Genomic DNA, 20,548 nt, shown 5'->3' with positions numbered 1-20,548 from the left:
CTATCAACTTTTTTAGTGACAAGAAAATCTAGGAAGAGGAGTTTTCTTCTATGTCTATAGTGAAATGGATATTTGGATGTTAATTGTTGAGAAAAGTAAGGAATTTACGAAGTTCGGCTCTGCCGTGTCTCCATATCACGAATGTGTCGTCTACATAACGGAACCAAACTTCGAATTTTTTGAATGTTTTTCTGAGGGCCTCTTTCTCAAAATGTTCCATGAAGATGTTGGCAATTACAGAAATAGGAGAGCCTATTGCCGCTCCTGAAGTTTGTTCATAAAATTGGTTGTTATAGGAGAAGTAAGTGGTTGTTAAGCAGTGCTTTATTAGCGGGATGAAGTCGGAGGATGAAGTCACGTCATATAAGGCCTTTATTATGTTTAATGTGTCTTTTATTGGGACTTGTGTGAAAAGGGATTCTACGTCAAAACTTACAAGCAGGTCTGTGGGACGTAGTTGAATTTGTTGGATCTTTTGTATGAAGTCCGTTGAGTCAGTTATGTGTGATTCGTATTTTTCAGGGGTTGTAGTGTTTGTGCTAGGAAGCGGGATAAGTTGTATGTCGGGAAGTGTATAGCGCTGACAATCGGTCTGAGGGGAATGTTTGATTTGTGTACTTTTGGTCTTGGTAGTGTACTTGGTGGGACAGGATTTGTAGGATCTTTTTATGTTGATTTCACTGGGAATGTTGCTTTTTTCCACTAGGATCTTGGTATTCTGTGCAATTGTATTAGTTGGATCTTTGTCAAGCTTTTTGTATGCTTTGTTCGAGAGAAGATTCTTTTTCTTGTAGTCTTTGACACTTTTGTTAATTCAAATCATGGATTTTAATTCAAATTATAACGATGTAAGGAATAGACTAATGAAGAGGCATTGTAAATGATGCGCAGATTTAAATGTATAAAAACCTCTTTATTAAGTGAACATTTCGACTCTTCGAGTCACCTTCAGCATAAAAAATTTAAAAGTGAACCCCCAGTGTAAAACCTTCCAGTCATCTCAGGCATTATCAATCACATAGTAGTTAATTAATCACATGACATTAATAACGACTGATCGGCGGCTGTCATTTCTCTTCTAAGGATCCGAAATAACTACTTAAAAATTAACAACTAAATCTGCAACTATTTCAAATAAAATTCATGAATCATTTTCATGAATATATGTAAAAATTTTTTGGTAGTTTCATGGTCAAATTAAAAAATTTATATCTCTTCTAATCCATCTATTAAACATTGTAGAGATAAGTAGATGAGTAAATAAATAAATAAATCATTCCAGCTGAGATAATTATTACAATTAATTAACTTATTCATAATTTTTAAGATACTTAAATTAGCATCAAATTATTAATATTCTTCTAAGATGTTTATAAACAAAATTATTAAACTGTTTGTAAAGTGAGCAGTTTATAATTTTGCTAATAAGCATCTTAGAAGAATATTAATAATTTGACGCTGATCTAATATTGTAATATTATAATATCACAATAATATGATATTATTATTATTCTAGTTCTGTCCATGATCGCGTTTCAAGAAAAAGATTTCGGTGCGCGGTTTGCAGAATTGGATATGCACATGAAATCACTCTTAAATTTAAGCATTAAAATTCGCTTCAAATAAAAAATAATTCACTTCTCTTAACTGAAATAAATAAGTCAGTTGTTTATTAGAAAATAAGTCTTTATGTATTATTACATGTCAATAAGGATGTCAATATGTTAATAAATTTATAATTTTGTAAAAGTAACATTAAATTGCTTTATTTTCCATTTCTCTAATATTTTTATACGATAAAAAGGAAAATATACACTTAAGCTATATTGAGTACACGAGTATTCAATATAACCTAAATGTTATGTTTTTAAATCTTCACTGCAACATAAATATTTCAAGATATACTTTTAATTAATATTTTTAATGTTTCTTGCTTTGAATTTGACTACTAGTTATTAATTACGAACGCAGCAAAAAATTTGAAAAAAATCGCAAAGCTTAGATAAGTCATATTGACTGTAGTTTACTTTAAAATAAGTTGCATGTTAAAAGCGAGGAAAAAGTTTTGTAATCTCCAATAACTTTTACACGATCCATCAAGAGATCCACACTATTTACGCATCACATTATCAGGCAAAGCACTTACATTATGTAAACGTGATGGTTAAATTCAGAATGAAATCACGCGAAACAAATAAATGTTTGCCACGTCAAGCGGAAAAGAACGACGTTTTTTGCTCATTCTATCTCTTTTCCAGACTCTTTTCCAGATAACAGACTAATCTTCGACTTGTCGACTAATTCATTTAAATGCAGGGTAGAAATATGGCGAAATAATCGAGCGAATTAATGTCTGGCTCGATTCATTTAGTCGGGAATCTGACTCTAATAAAAGCCAAATGGCATACGAAGGAGACTGCGAAGTGTCAGCCGCTCTCAGCAAGTGTCGTTATCATTAGTTCGTGAACAAAATCTAAAATCGCGACTGAACATGTCGGGGGAAATTGAATATCGCGTCGTCATTTAATCATATATCAACCAATATAAGCTATTTTTAAAACTTGATCTTGCAAATGAGCAGAGCGAACAGAAAACGATGAGACTGACGAGTTTCAATTAACATTAATCGATATATGCCACAAGTTTCTAAAACCAGAAAATATTTTAAAGTTAGCAGTTCTTAGATGAAAGGCACGTAAAGTTAGTCAATCAAGATGCCAATCATCTTGACGTTTAAGATTCGTCCAAATGCCAAAAGCTATTTAATTTACTGTATCTGCTAATCAATTAATTTAGAAATCGGATTCAAACCGGAGAATTATTATTTCAACATTTTCGTCTCGCAATGGATGTAAAATTGAATATTGCGCTCTCTTTACGCGGGGCTACTGCACGTACCGATGCCTCGCAAACCACGTCAGCCACGTCACACTATTTCGGGAGCACTCAGACGCGATGCCTTTAAATAACTATGGACGCCGACTGACGCAGGAACTGACACCGCTTAACGATAAGCGACATGTCGCTCCGTCCGACAATTCGTTTAAAGTTTTAAACGCGACCGATTCGGATTCAATTCGCAGCTTCACGTTCACCTTGCGGATGCAGGAAATAAAAGAAACGTTCAACCGAGGAATAAACGTTCGGAATTTGAAATCCTCAAGTAACTTCGGATCTACGCTCTTTTGAAATTTTATCTACGTATCTTCAGAGCTTCGCGATGTAGTGCTCTCATGTTCCTGAATCTTCAAGATGCCCTTAAGTCATGACATCTTTTCTTAAACAGTATTCTGCACTGAAAGAAAAGTGCTTTTATGTTGTATAACTATTATTTATGATAAAATAACTACAGTCAAGGATTCCATGATTATACACTGAGAGGAAAAAAATAGTTCTGGTAACTATATATTGACAATTCTAAAATTTAAATATCTGTAATTAGTTTTCTAGTAAAGTAATAAGATTAAAGTAGTAATATACTAAAAATATAATACTATAAAAATATAATATAATACTATAAAAATATAGTATTCAGTACTGCTTTCGAATTAGTTCCTATTATTTTGTAAAGCTAGTTGTATATAAAAAACTATAATATCTTTTTTTTCAGTGCTATTCAATTATTACTGCCATAATATAACAGTAATGATACAATTATATTTATAGTTCTACCAACAAATATATAATTGGCACCAAAAATGATTATAAATTATAGTTAAATTATAGTTAAATATTATAGTAACTTCAATAATTTTTTTTTTCTCTTAGTGTAGGCTCCTCTTAGATCTTCTCTTGATCTACAAGTCCTTCAACCATCTCAAGTAGATATTAATTAAAGGAGTCAAGAGCCAGATGCACGTGTGCTCCTTTCAACATCTAGGATCGTTTACCTGAAATGCATCAGTCGCTCGAAGCAAGCTTTAATCTATCTGAACGTTTGATTAAGCCAATTCAAAGGTTTGGGAGGCCATGGATCTACTATGATAAACTAATTGCGTGCGCCTATCGGAGAACATAATGCATCGAGAAAGCGTACGTTATCGCAAACGCGTACTCCATATGGTACGATCGATCGCGTGGCAGTAGTAACACAGTGTACACACAGTATATACGTCAGGCTTGCCTGACTAATTAATATACTGAGGATTTTGCTGGTTCGTCGTGCCGAACCAGGTCATCTTACGCCATTCATATAATGGCGAATCTTCCAACAACGTTTTTCTTTGGTGGGCGACAAGAAGAAATATACATAGAAATAACGTTTTGTCATAAATTCTATGATAACCAAAGCGAATCTAGTTGTGATACCTTTTATTGAAATTATTATAAATCTTTACACAAGTATGATAGAATAGTGAGAATTACTTTAAAATGCGTTGCATGTCTATTACTTAATAACTAAGTAATTACAAATTCTTAATATATTTCGTAAATTAGAAAAAATTTTATTGATTACGCGAAAAGGAAAAGAGGAATAGATTTTACATAGTGAGATGCTCAGGCATGTTGAGCAACTCTGAAAGGTGAGGGTTGAGCCATGAAGATCACCGTGTAACAAGATTATGTATTATTAAAAAAATGAAAGATTATGTGCATTAATCAAATCTTTATTAAAATTTTTATCTTATGTATACTAATTTGTATACTCACTCTTTAAATGTTTTAATTGACAAAATTTAAAAAAAATTAAAAATTTCACTCTTTATAATCCTTATAATATGTCTTTAATCGTTAACATAAAATAAAAAATAATAAGGACAGAGAGAGAGAGATTTCATTTAAGCATCTGAGTTGACATTGTAGGACTTGACCCAACAATAAATCCCATATCGGTGTCGACTAAAATGTTTTTTATAACTAAAAATCCGTAAATAAAATAATAATTTGAACATTAAAGATAAAAAATACACTAATAATTTATATAAAAACAGCACATCTGGTTTATATTAATCGTTTTAATTATCACCAAAAGAATACTCACTTAATAAATTTATTTTTGAAACATGAAAACAAAAAAATGCACGTGTTCAGCTTTTAACAACCACGGTCACGGATTATTCTATTCAGCGCAATAATCTCTATTATTTGTTCTATCTTATGCAAACATAGACTTATTCATATATTAATATTTTAATTGCTTAGATATTTACATTTCTTAACTTGCTCCTTGGTTCAATTAATCTTGCTCTACCTGATATGCGCAAATGACTAATAAATGTATACAGTAAAAAATATTTTTTGTATTTCTATTAAAACTATTTCACTCAAATTCTTGTTAAAATTTTGTGTTAAATATTTAATGTATGTAAATGTTAATTTAATATAATAAAATTATATTATTTAAATATTTATTTTTAAATAATATTGAACATTCTTTATTGAACATTTTTAAATAAAATGTATGTCAATTTAATATATCATAAATATTAATTTTACTTAAAAAAAATATACTTCCACAATTTGCTTATAAAATATATAATACAATCTGTCGTAGAAACAATAGAAACTTTTGTAATAATTTTCAATTGGAATTTATATTAGATTTTATATTATTATAATAGATGTTAATTAATAGAATATGAGTCTGGATATTCTTGTTTAATATGCATTTGCATAATTTAACTAATTTTCTAAAGAAGTAGAGTAGTCACACTTGTCTTGCTCGTGCCTAACTAAATCGACATTTCTTCTAATTTTTGAATCACAAGTTGTGATTTCGCGAGTAATGCTGTAAAACAAATCGACACAAAATCCGGAATCTGACTTCCGTAATGAGATTTACCGCGGACAGAACAACGTTCATCCTTCGCCAAACGCCGGGTTTATAAATAGGAGGAGGGGTGCAAAGTTCCAAGAGTGCTTTATCATCCGGATCCTGGACTGGCGTATAAAAATAGATGATCTTTCAACGGCGGCAGCGCTTTCATACGCTGTTACGACGCTTCCATCATCGGATCGCTAAACGCATCGCGCCGGAACGCCATTTTCCGCCCGCGCGGGAGCGGATGGATACAGCCAGACGACGTATTGCGAGATGCATTTCTGTTCTCTGCTTGTTTCTCTCCATTCGTTCCGCCAACAAAACTTCCGCGTCCCGAATAGAGTAACTTTTTCCCAATTTGTCATTTACTTCTTTTGCCTAAGAAAATTTTTAACAAATATAAAAACACAAAGTCGTTTAAAAATATGATTCTACTCGCAGATAGAAGTTCTAAAAAGTTTAAAAGTAAATACAACATTTAAGACCGTTTAATGAAATATGTCATTGAAACTTTGTTCGTAAATTTTATAGTTCTTCTTATCATGGGCAGAAATTTGTAATTTTATGGCATGCGGAGTACTAACATTGTGAGAAGAGGGGAGGCGAGTAGTAAATGTCGGATTGATTTTTTTTTTTTCGTATATGTACAAATATACATATATATGTAATATATATTACATCCGTACAATTGTCATTTAATGAAAGAATATTACAAATTATTATGCATACCATGAAAATTTTAATAAAGATTAATATAGCACATAATCTTATCATTTTTTAAAATAATACATAATCCGATTATCTTCATGGCTTAACTTACCTTTCAGGGTTGCTCCATGAATGAGAGTCATTAAGCCACTTTGTTTCTTTATAAATACCAAAAATTTTTACTTATTTACGAAATATATAATACAAATAATATTTATAAATACTTAATTATTGAGCACAGATGGACATATAACGTTTCAAAGCAGTTCTCATTGCTCTATCATAATTGTTGTGTGAAGATTTATAATAATTCCAATAGAGAGAGAATATTGATATGAATCTCAGATTATTCTGTTTGATCTAATTACTTGCTATTTGTTATTTTTCAAAAGTAAATGATGGATTAAGAGAGAGAGAGAGAGAGAGAGAGAGAGAGAGAGAGAGAGAGAGAGAGAGAGATGAGAATAAAAAATTGATTCGACGGAATCTCAGGAATTCTCGAAACATAGAGTGAATGAACATTGGTAATTTATCAGACATTTTTATTATCCTAATGTTTTCTAGTACCGGAATATCCGTCTCCATCTGTGCGATTTATGTACCCACATGTATACGCACGCACACATGATCATTCGTATTTTCGGGCCAAAGACCAAAGAGTAAATCAACCAAAGAGTGCAAGGATGCGTGGATACGGAGAGGGAAATCCTCGGGTAAGGGATTCGATGTTCGACCATTTGTTCAGAAGACGTCCATTCCCTTTGATCCCTTTAATTCACGATAAATGTCCACCGCAACCTCGGGGCACGATTGCTCTTCCTTTTTGCTATAGCATTCTGCAAACGTATTCGTGCTGGTCACGCATTGTGTTGTGACCAATGCTCCGTTCTTCAAGCTCACCAAACGTACGCGCGAAAACGTTTCCGCGAAAATAGAAAGCGAAAAGTCGCTGGAGGAGGCAGAAAATTTATAGCTCTCCTTTCAGCCGGTTCCGCATATTCTGGGTACTTCGGAAGGTTTCACCTCCTCCTCCTCTCTTGGGACAGAGTTTCTCTAAATGTACGCGCTCGTTTCTCTTCAATGAAAATTTAATGTATCAAAAGCATATGAGAAAATAGGTGATGAGAAAATAGACTAATCTGAAGATAATTCATTCAAAATGTTTTCTTACATTAAAAGTGACGCAACTAAAAAAATGTGATTTTTTAGTTGTCATATTATAAATGAGTTAGACAAAGATTTACTCTATCAATCATCAAAAGTAATTCGCAGTCTACTCATCAAATAGTACTCGTATCGTTTTTAAGGTTTTTAAAGAGATTATAGCACCTTCTATACAGAAGTGACACATTTGAATTGTGTTTATAAATAAAAAGGAGTCTTCTACAAAGAACATTCAGAATTAAGATAATTTTAATGATCGAAGTTTGAAGAAGAAATTATTTTATTTATTTCAAAAATTCAGTCATTTTAATTGATTAAAGTAAATACAACTATTGATGATATTTCGAATTATGTTACTTTTAATCAATTATTCTGGATTTGTTATAATTTTGTTAAAATATCAAAATTCATAAAAAGGATAGTTCTTTTAAGAGTTGTGTGAAACAAAAATGACATAAATGACATTCGATTATGTTTCTGAAAAAATATTTTTTTTTGTCAATATTATTTGATTAATTAGTAATTTTCTGTTAAATTGAAAAATGGTTTTTCTTTTTTCTGAAAAACTTTATTTTTTTAGTTACTTTACTTTTAAAGTAAGGGAACAACATAATAAATGAGATAAACGTGGCATAATATTAGGTGTTGGAATTAATTCGTAGCGTTTTACAAGTGATGGGAAGTACTTTCATTAATGTATTTTTTAATGCTCATGTGAAATAAATAACATTCTTTCATTAAAAAACGCTACGAATTAATTCCAACACCTAATACATTATAAACTTTGTTACAATTTGACAGTTTTGTTACGACAAAACAGTCGATTTTTAATTATTTTTTGCCCTGATATTAATTTATTAATTGTTGTAATAATAGATAAATCAACCTCGTGTATACAAAGCAATCAGGAAAAGTCATAGGTCAAAACGAATAATGAATAAGGATGTTTGAATAAAATTAAATATATTATATAACTTGTTTTCAAATAATTGAATAAATAATTAGTTTATAGAAAGTTTCAATTGTACTAATTTTACGCCTTTATCGGCATAAATATTAAAATAATCATAAAGAAATTTTAATAACAAAATAAAAATAAATAGGTAAATGGAAATTAAACGTGATAGAATTGAAGAGAAATTAAATAAATTACAAACAAACAGAAAATTAGATTAAAACAAAAAAATTATATTAAAAGTTAGAAACATTGTCGCGTGTTAAATAGAACATGATAACATTTAAACACCTGTTAAGCCACAATAAAAATATAATAAATTGAGTCAATAGTCAAAAGGAACTATTGAGAATATATTTGAGATAAATAGTTTCTCAATAGCTCTTTTAACCATTGACTTAATTTATTATCTCTTTTTATTATGCCGTAATGACAGACATTTATTATTACTTTCTATGTTTCAAAAATGCGACAATGTTTCGATCAATTTTTAAGAATGTTTCAATAAAATAAAATGTGATTTATTGTAACAAACATGTAATAAATTACATATTTTATTTTATTAAAATGTTTTTAATGCTTGTTTTTCTGCCATTGACCCCAATTAGCAGAATTCTAATCAACACATAAGACAGTTTTAAGATTAATATCATTTATAATTTTTTTATGCACTATCTTAAAGAAATTTTAAAGATATCTTAAAGTTATCTCATGCGTTAATTTTAGACATTCTGCTTATTGGGATCCATCTAAAATAAATATTATGATTTTTTAACAAATTGTTTCCAGTTCTTTAATAAATTGTAATAATATCGTTGATTTTATGATATGATAAAATAATTGTAGTATCACGATTGTACTGAGTGATTTCATATCTCATTTAGACATTGATTAAATCAAATTCACTCCACTTCCTTTCGAATTATTTCTAGCGAGGGAAAAAAAGTGTAGAGAAAGGAAAGCCTCTGTAATTTTCCGAGTGACGGTGGAAATGCTATAAGAGGAAAATCAACGCATAAGAGGGAACAGAAAGTTCTTTCGCGAAGCCGGATTGAATACTATAGAATTAATGTAACGAAGTAGCCGACTCAATCGTCAGAGCTAAATCCAATCGAGGCTTCGCGGATCGATGACGAAGAAGGCCTGCCGAGTAAAAGATAGAAACTAGTCTCTAGCTTGCAATTAAGAATAGGTAATTGCAAGTGTATTCTATTGGAATGTTGCGCACAAACGCATCTACTCAAAGCTTTATGCGGGATACTTCCGATCTATAAAAGCTTTTTTTCAACTCTCTGCATCGCGTAATGAATCCCGCAGGTACACTGAATTAACTTTCTTCGTTACACGCAGACCTTTGAAGACACCGATCTATATTGCTTTTGCGTTACCCTGTTTCACTTCCTTTATTGGATTGTCCTCCAATACATTCTAGAATGTCAAATTCGATATAATAATAATTTGTCGAATGTAAATTAACATGCGATCATATTAGATTAATTAGATATTAAATATCAAGTTTGAGCAATCGGTAATTTCTATTACAAAAAGTTTCGAAGATATATCGAATACACGAAGAAGCAGAGATCCAAAAATGTTTAAAGTTGTATGTGTAAAAGTTTCTCGAATAAAAAGGGATCGAAATTGCAAGATATACGACGAGTTTAAGAAAGATTTGTATTACTTTGTCAGCTTTAAGCTTAACTCTGAAAAATGAGTTTAATCAAATAAATTATAATTATAATTTGAAAAAAAATATTGTAATATCGATAGATACAATGGTTGTTATTCCGTGGAAAAATTAAGTATCTACATAGAACTTCTTCGGAATTAGGCAAAAAGTAGAACACCATTTGTCAATTTCCACTTGCAAGCCCGGTGAAAAAAGGACGCGAATGAGAAAGAAAGCGACCAATGATTTATTTCGGAAATGCACGCGAAGCCGCGTTCTTTCGAGGATGGATTCCCGAACACTTCATTCGTAATAACGTCTTTTTTTGTGTCTTCACTTATTTTTGCTAAAACTTATTTGATTCCCTCTCGACAGAGGGATCGAAAACGTCATTCTGAATATTACTCATAACGTGACCTATAAATTCTTGATCGAAAAATTTGCTTTCTTGTTTATATTCCAAGTTATCGTATAAAATATTCCAAGTGTAAGTTCAGATATAAAATGTCAAATTTTTTCGTCACGTAATTTGTTTCTTTCCTAACAAGTTTTAATTTTCTTAAGTAAATTTGTTTTACTTTGAATTTTTTATTTATGTCGGAGATTAAAACATAAAATTATTTCGAATTATTTCAAAGAATTCAAAATTTGATTGGACTGTATAGAGGACCGGATGAAACGAAATAGATTTTTACGTGTGCCATTCATAATGATTTTAAAACCTTTAGCCGAAAATCCCTGCGCAAGACATCGTAGCGATAGAATTCGAAGAAGGATAAAAAAGAAAAGGGAGAGTCGAACGAGCCTCACTGATCAACGAGAATTAAAGACTGTGCGCTGGTGTCCCCGGAGAAATTCGATATATCGATCTTCATTCCCCGTCATCCGGAGGACAGGCAGAATAAGAGTAAAAAGAAAACTACAGTCGATGTTCAATGAGCCATAACATAAGTCGAGCAGATGTAAAAGCCGATTCACAATATGATACGGACGACGTACTACATTGTCATTCAACTCTCTTCCTATATCCGAAATTATTGCATTTTTATTTTGCGATCAGTTCGTCTTATTGCGGTTTTTCTATTTCACAATTCTTCGTAGACAACACACACAAAATTAATGTTTCCATTATTTAAAATATAATTAAAAAACAATTGACAAAGAAGTGCGGTAATTTTTTTTTAAGTTATTGATTAAGAATCTTTCAATATTATTCAATATTATTTGAATACCATTTAATCTTCGTAATATTAATTACTTACACTTCTTATTCATATTAATATTGCGGCTTTTACATAAAATTTCGACAAATATTTCATAATAAATTGAAAGTCGGACATGCCAGTTATTACAAATATTAGGCACTTCTTCAATAATAAATTAAATTATTAGACATATAATTAGATTTGTCATTGAATGTCAAATTTTATCGAAACGTATTGAAAGCTGGCTGTTAATTAACATGTCGCTTTTATTTTTGTTTTCTTTGATTATTAATGCCAGCGACCGACACGAAATATTTAATGATCTGCGGACTGCTGAAATTCAATCGCTATCGCTACTGCTTTATTTATGGTCGAATCGATATCGCGATTCGTAATTTTATGAGCTTCCTTAAACTATTTAAACCAGTCACCCGGGAAATATGAAGTTAAGAAGTTGTTGCACATGATGTAACATGCAATCATAATATAATTTACCTGGCATTATATCGTAAGTTAGACAACGAACATCCGACGATGCTAAGAAGCCGAGCATATTTAGAAATTAAAAGTTTCAACGAGATTAAAAGAGAGAAAGGGAAAAATTCAAGACTTAAAGATTGAAAAAATTCAAGAAAATTATAAATCCAAAAGAAATAATTCTAACATTTATAATACAATAAAAAATATTTTGTACTTGTGCTAAAATTGATTCTTATTAAAATTTTTATATTGAATTTTTAATATCCAAGCGTTCAATTAACATAATGTGACTATGTATTTAAATATTTTCTGTTAAATTAATTTAAAAGATAATAAGCCTGAAAAAAGAGATAATAAGCCTGATGTAAGTGCAATTTAATTAACATATTATCATCATAATTATTATCTTTTTGGTTTTAATCATCTTCACTGGACATGAAAAATGTAGAGAATCGTACAAAGTCTAGCGATGTATCACTTAATTAGTTTTCCAAATGTATTAAATTTAACACATTCATTTCATGCGTTCTCTGTTTTTACTTCAAATCTAAGGACAAATTTAAGCTTATCATTTTATTACTATTGACAATATAAGCATTTCAATGATTGACTGCAAGTAGCTATTATTATGCGTATGTTTCTTTTTCCAATATATTTTATAATTGTGAACATTATGATATTCATTTTTCATGTAACCAACATCTGTTTTAGATAGCGAAATGAAAAATTTATTATATTTTTTTGTTTTTACCGACTGTGATAAACATGTATGTTTAACATTGAAAATAATCAAGTGTAATCAATTAATGTTCGAAATGTTTGTTTACTGCTAGCATGTTAGATTAAATTTTTACTCAATGATTGTTTCTTTTATTTTTGTTCAACGTCTATATTTCGACAATTTATTTTATTTTATATAATAATTTTTTGCTTGTAGCCTCCTTTTTTCTTCGATTTTTTAAATTTAACTTTTTTAACTGTGTAGATTTTAAAATGGATCTTCATATTTCTAAATTTTCAAAGAATTGTCTGCTAATTTAGTATTAAAATAGTCTAAATCTTCTCTTAAATATTGATGATATTTTAAATATTAATGATCAAAGAAGCTCCGTACCCTGAGATTAAATAAAGAATGATAAGTCTAATCCTCTAATGTAATTTATTTACAATTTCAGGATCTAATTCGCCCAAAGCATTAAACTTTCAATTCCTAGGGCAAAAATACGTAGTACCTAAGGATCTAAAAATTTTGCTATAAGTTTGGCCTTGTTTCAGTAACACGTTTTCTCTCATGCGAAGTTCCCCTGTTCGACTGTGAAACATTCATATGACCCAAGCGTCGAGTCAAATAAAATTTTTTATGATTTTTGCTAATGTAAAAAAAAAGAGTGTGCTTATTACTTTTACGCTAACATTTTCTTATTAAATATTTGTTCTAAAGAGACATCTAATGACAGCTTCGGAATTGCAAAATTATAATACTTGATAGCGATACGAATCGCGCGCGCACCGCAAATGCGTACACATTGATAATGTTTTTATTTAAATCTCTAGAATGTTTGACGCTTTATACGAACGCGTTTGTTTTGCAGAAATCGATACTCGAAATTAGTCAATATCAAATATAAAATATCGATGCTGCAGATATTCACGTTGATATGCCACATATCGAACGCGCTCGAACGATGGTAAAATAAGCATTGAATGCTAACTGGAATCCCTGCTCCGAAATGAGTCCGATTAATAAACGAGGATAAATCAATATGGTGTCTGAACGCGTTTGCAGCGCATGTTCATTTAGTTTTCCGTGAGCAATTAAGCCGCAGAAAACCGAGACTGAAATGGTCCTGCGTATCTACAAAAAATGTGCTAACAGTAAAACTTTTGACAAAAAGGCTTTGTTCTTGTGATGGATACCCTGCAAAACGTTAGGGATTTATCTCGTCGCCATTGTTTAAATTCATAACTTGTTTTCGCTATAAAAAAAGCACAATATATACATTTTATTAAAAAATTTGTTAAAGTTAGGGGATAACTAACTAAATAGAAAGGTTTTGTTATTCGATAGTACTTTTCGAATATAATAACAAGCATTAATTATATAATTCGTTTTTATCGTTTGAGACATTATCAATTTTTATTAATCTAGCCTAAAAAACAATCTAAATCGATTTTTCATTGTTTGCGTAAAGAACATCGATACTTGGCCATTTCAAACGTGAACCGTTCATTTTCTTTCATCTTCATAATTTATGAGCTTTAACAACCCTTGCTGTATACGAGCATCTATAATTAGTGCGTCTAGGGAATGAGTCTGAATCATTTATATCAGACAGCAGAGTTGGTCGGCTAGATCCTCCCAGTTGCTTAAAAAGTTACCTCATTACCGGACGACCGATCGATCATCGACCCGATTCCTCGTGGAAGCACACGGGTATATCTTGTATTGGAAATGACAAAAATCAGAAAACCAGTTCCTTTCGATCGATACGACCGAAATACATTGTCCTACCATGAGTTCAGGTTGACTCCCCGTATTTGCACGAAGTTCGAGATAAGGATTGAAACCGTTATTGCGAAGCTTACATTTAGAAAAAAATACAGCAATAACTAAGCAATAATTAAACAAGTTTTATATGTAGAATTATGCAGCTGTATTAATGCAACTATAAAACAGTATATTCAACTATGTACATTAATTTATTCAACTGTAGGTGAGAGTAGGTCAAAATTAGGGAATTGCGAACATAAAGAAACGCGAACGATACTATTGTAGTATATTAAAGTTAGTAATAGCCTCTCATTTCTCGCACTCAAGAATAGCCGATATAAATATGCTTACCACAATGTCCACAACACGTAATTATAGATAACGCATATGCCGTTTAAATTTAACCATTACATGTTTTCAATGATTTTGATGTAGGAGAGAAAATGGGGCAATTACGAATACTTAAGGGAAAAGTTAAACAATAACCATAAAACACATACCCCGTTTAAATTGTTTAAAGTTGATACTATTACGTATTTTCGACGCATTTTGATGTAAAGGAAAATAGAGGAGAGAATTGTAATTTAAGAGAAAAATTAAATAAAGATAATAATTATCAATAGAAGTCTTTCAAAGGATATTGACTTTAAACTACAATAATTAATATTTATATATTATTAATGTAAACCACAATTAATTTTAAACAAAAAACGAAATTGATTTGGCTTTGCTTAAGAATCATTTTTCGAAACTATATATAGTTTACATTGATAATATATAAATACTAATTATTTGCAGTTTAAAGTAACTGGAATATCTTATGAATAAAGACATTTATTAATTGATAAACAATCATTAGCTTTGACTTTTCTTTTAAGTTTCCCACTTTTCGAAGTTCCTCCACTCTTTCCTGTACTAATTCTATACATAAATTTATAGAGTCATCACTTTAATAATTGTCATCACTATATCTTTCTCTGACTACGCTTAAGGGTGTATTACATGTATTATTATACATGAATTTTTTAATAAAATGAAAATTATTATATTACTTTGTATTACTTATACTTTGAAACATAATATAGAAAAATACAGAGATTTTTTTATATTATATTTCAAAGTAATAAAAAGTTAGAACCTAGATAAAAAAATTAGTTCAATAAGAAGAAGACATGTTTAAAAAATAAATAAAGTAAAATAATAAAATTTTTATTTAAACTATAAAATTGTATCGCCAAAAATAAATATTGATCCTATTAAATTGTTTCGTACGTACAGTATAACATTCATTTTTATACGAAAGTATAAACTTGTAATTCCAGTGACTTTCTGCAGAGATTATAGACTTGATATATTTTTAAATCCAGTAATACGTTCGTCTCTCATGAAGTTTAACCTACGCTAGTTGATTATAATTCTTTAAATTCTAAGAAATAAGAGACAGATTGAGAAGACACAAAAGGGATGAACTAGTTACGGCTGTCGGCGTAGGTAACCATATTGTCGGATTCAGGCATAAATCGAGATTAATGCTTCTATCCGAGCGTATTAAGCTCGGTCGAGTTGAAAACGCGGTGGAATTTTCGTCGACGACGACGTCGCGCGGGATTCATCCAGAAGAAACATCTTGCGTAACGTGCGCTCTTCCTTTCTCTTCTTTTTCTTTTCTTTTTTTTTTTAAACTCATCCCAGGCTGAACGTTTCCTCTGCATACAACCCTCGTGCATAATAGCATTTTATTATGGGTCGCTGGAGACGAGTTGCTGCATAAATAACAAAAAAAAAAAGCCAAGTGTCCTATGTCCAGCCCAAAAACTTCGCATATATCTCGTGTATAATTTTATAACGCCGCTCTGTCGGAATTTTACGCAAGCTCGCCACTGAGGAGCAATAAATTCCATGTCCACAAAAATTATAACGATGTATATCTAAAATTTCGTATATGCGCATAGCCTCAAACGCGTGCTTTGAGACTTGCGTTTCGTGTACGGAATATTACTAATCTTCAGTTACTACATAGTTAAATTCACGATCTTTAATTAAGACAATTCTAAGGCTGAGTATTTCTTTATTATGATTGTTATTTTACTATTCTTTTATATATACATATATATATATATATATGTATATATAAAATTGTTTCTCTTCTAACTTTATCTCAAACATACTATGAGTTTCCAACGGAAATGTAGCGGCACATTAATTTATCGAAAATTTAATAGCCCATAACAAAGCGCTATGGATCTCTCTCTCTGGAGGTCGTTACCATGCAAGGCAGACATGTATTCTTAACAATAAATTAAATTATTATCTGTTATACAACGCGCTTGTTACATGTTATGTTCAAAAATAATAATATTGTAAATGATGAAGGAAATTTAATTATTATAATTATTCTTTGACTTTCCAAAACTTTTAATCTTTTTTTATTTCCATGTATTTTCAGAAATATCCATTGTTATTGAGTTTCACAATTTCAGGTATTATTTTATTATGTTTGACTTGGTCAATTTCTGGCTTGTAGTTGAGAAAATAACAATCACAATTTTCCGAGTTCAACATAGCCAGAAACTATAAGCTATTATTTACTGAGCCGTCTGACCTGACTAGTTTCTGAATAGTTCCTAACCAATTTTACTTAACCACGATTTCTGACCGGTTACTGAATAATTATTCTAGTTAGTCCAGTAAATTCAAAGTAGTAAGAACTAGTCAGTTTTTAACTAGTGATCAGTTTTTCTCAAACATTTTTCTACTTGGGTAATTACAAAAATGTACAACTTAGCACAAAACGCTACCGTGTTCTTTAATCTTTAAGAATTCAGATAATTCAATTGTTTGCTGCTGTATGTCTACCTCGGTGCTATGCGATCAGAAGTTTAATTAAAGTACCTACTAGTAATCAAGATGAAGAAAGACATGCATCGACTAGAGAGGAGAGTTAACCAATTTTACGAGAAATTTTACGTCTTTGCGACGGCAAACACTACGAACACAAAAACTGATCATGTCGGTTAGAAAATTTCCTGGAGATCTAATCAAATTCCCCGAAGACCTTTCTCGTAACCAGTCCCGATGACCCTGTATATCCACAGGACGTCCTTGGGGATCGAAATTGACATGCGAGACAATTCACAATAATACCCCGAGTTACCCCGTATTTAACTGTCTCTTCATTGCGTGCCACTCTTATCCCCGTGGGTGTACGTTAGATCTTATTTATTCATACCGTATCGTGTACGCGCAAAGGAAACCTTTTTTCCAATTTTCAGCTATCAGTTTTTACATTTTGCACGAAAGCTCGGTCACGTATCGGAGCTACACATAAATTACATCTAAAAATAAAATATAAGGTAACTGATACCTATATATTAAGCTTTGTGATTTTAATTTGTTGCTGAGTCTAAAATTAAGAATTAATTGCATTAAAAAAAAAAACACTTTTGAATGTTAATAAAACATATTCAAATATTAAAAATTTTAAAAAAAGTAGCAGTCTGAGTACACTGGATACATATGTACTTAACATGATCAAAAAATATGTTTCCATCTTTTCGTGAAAAAAATGTTAGAAAAACGGAAAACTCAATAATCCAATGTTACTTTTATAAAGTTTAACATATTAATATGTTTATTGATATATAAAAATACACAAAAAAAGAATTATTTTGCAAATAGACTCGTCTAGTTTTTACTTATTTACTTATGTGCTTATCCACCCTTGTCAATAAATAACTTGAGAGAAATTTGTATATATAATATTAGGTGTTGGAATTAATTCGTAGCGTTTTTAATGAAAGAATGTTATTTATTTCACATGAGCATTAAAAAATACATTAATGAAAGTACTTCCCATCACTTGTAAAACGCTACGAATTAATTCCAACACCTAATAATTAACAAATCATAACGTATAATTTTTATAAACTTAATTTCAATTAAAATTTTTCACTTTCGCAAATTATTCAATTATTACACAAAGAAGAATAGTTTTAATTGTAAATTATAATTTTATATACTTACGTGTGTAAATGTATACATTTAATAGTGTATTTAATAGGGTCCCAAAATTCCTCACTATATTGTTATAATTTTATATAAAACTTTTTTAACAATATAACACAATCTGAAAATGTTTAGCTAGTGAAATAGAATCCATCGTTTAGAATAACAGAAGTATCAAAAGAAACGTTACAATCGATGTATATAATCAGTATGTCTGTATCTATAAATATTACATCATAACTACGACATTCTACATTTTGCTTTATTGACGATAACAGAATGGACACATTGAGAAATAAACTGATGCAATCAAGTCAGACAGACAACTTGCACGAACTATTACTGTTGAATTAATCGTGTAATTACCTATAAATAATGAAAAGCGTTTTAAGTATATATGTCCATATTGAGTCCGGTTACTTTAGTTTCTTTTGTGATATATGCTAAAATGAGAAGTATTTACAGATTATTCTATATTATAATATTTAAAAAATTATAACAATTACATTATTATTATATATCTAGTGAGAAATTTTGGGACTCACTATTAAATGTGTATATTAAATATAAATGTGTATATTTACACACGTAAATAAAGTTACAACTTTCAAATAAAACTACTTCTTTATAATAATTAAATAATTTGCAAAAGTAAAAAAAAATTTTTTATGTACATTTACATAAAAATTATAAATTATGCTATTGTTCTTGTAATTTCCCAAATAGTACAAGTAAATCGTTATGAATTAAAAAAAAAAATTCGTCTGTCTAAATTTTTTATGAATGAACGTAATGTACAGGGTTGGCCATATTCGACGGAAAGATCTGGCAACACTGTAACTTTTGACAGAGATGTTAGATCGAGTAACGACATTTCCCATGATTGAAAAAAAAAACATCTTTCCGTCGAATATGGTCAACCCTGTATTCGTAATAGATTCGCAAAAAACTTGCTCACCCACAAGTAGTAAGTATGCGGTATAGTCAGTAGATATACATCGCGGAATTCTATTTCTTGTAAGTAAAAATCATACAGAACAGAATAAAAAGCATAACATTATGACATTCACATGTGTTTTAATAAAATAATTTTTTGGAAGCAAGTCGCCGAAATAGAGCTTCATGAGGAAATTAAATCAAGTATATGTATTTGGTAAAAGTAAAATTTTGTTTAGTTGTGTGTAAAAATAATATTTAAAAAATTAATATTCTTGAGAATTGTATTATTTATGTTTACTAAAATATTATCTAAAAGCTATTTCAATTATGTTGTAAATTCTTATAGACTATAAGAAGATTTCCTTTTCTATCTAAAAAAGACCTTAGAATTGATAACATAAAAATAAAATCTTTTAGTATCTTTAATAATATTTTTGTATCAGAAATGAAACGCAAAAAAACTACATTTCATAATTCAGATCTCTAAAAAGAATTATTTTTTGACTTCTCTGTATTGTTTGGATTTCTGTCTAACATAAAAATATATATACATAAACAAAGATAAAAATACTAATTTTTAAAAAAATACATAACTTTATATATTTCCATAATTTTCACTATAAATTGTAATTTTTGCACATATTATTTCTATAATTTTACACAATTCTTTTACAGCATATAAATTATCTCATAATTTCGTGAAATCAAAAATTCTTCGTCGAATTTCAAAGGAAATGCGAAACTAATTCTCTTTTATCAATTGTCAAGTGCTATTTCTCATTACTTCCACTTTACAATTAGAAGAGAGAACGAACGTAAGGCGAAGTCAACATTAAGTGAGTGGGAGTCACAAAAATGAGGTTCTATTGTAAAAAGGAGTGTTTAACATCACGTAATGTTTAGATAAGCTAAACATTACAAGAGTATTAATAGCGTAATCATGAGAAATTATCTACAAACTGAGTAACCGTAGACAACATTAACCCGCGATGCGGAGTTAACTCAATGTGAACATACGGCGAAGGGTTAACATCGACGACGTAACGACGTACTTCATTTACTTTAACGTTCCCACGCGTGTAAAAGCTCGCTAATATACGGCGGATCAGATAAAAGCTCGATCGATAAAGTAAACGTCGATCGACGAGCCTGGCTATTTTTTTAACTACCC

At 30.2% G+C, this 20,548-nt stretch overlaps 2 protein-coding genes across 3 annotated transcripts in view; both read right to left on the bottom strand.

Moving 5' to 3' along the window:
* Positions 1-20,548, bottom strand: part of LOC105152105 (small conductance calcium-activated potassium channel) — a 212,826-nt gene that overhangs the window by 156,561 nt on the left and 35,717 nt on the right. The window lies entirely within an intron of this gene.
* LOC105152109 (otoferlin) overlaps positions 80-20,548 on the bottom strand; it is an 89,423-nt gene continuing 68,954 nt past the window's right edge. Inside the window, exon 23 of the mRNA XM_087415258.1 lies at positions 80-803. Coding sequence (XP_087271384.1) covers positions 80-803 — 724 coding nt within the window. The remainder of the gene's footprint in view (positions 804-20,548) is intronic.

Source organism: Acromyrmex echinatior, chromosome 17 (assembly GCF_024713525.1).
Source record: "Acromyrmex echinatior isolate Ae372 chromosome 17, ASM2471352v2, whole genome shotgun sequence".
NCBI lineage: Eukaryota > Metazoa > Arthropoda > Insecta > Hymenoptera > Formicidae > Acromyrmex > Acromyrmex echinatior.
The sequence above is the reverse complement of the archived record's forward strand: the minus strand, read 5'-3'. Positions and strand labels throughout refer to the sequence as shown.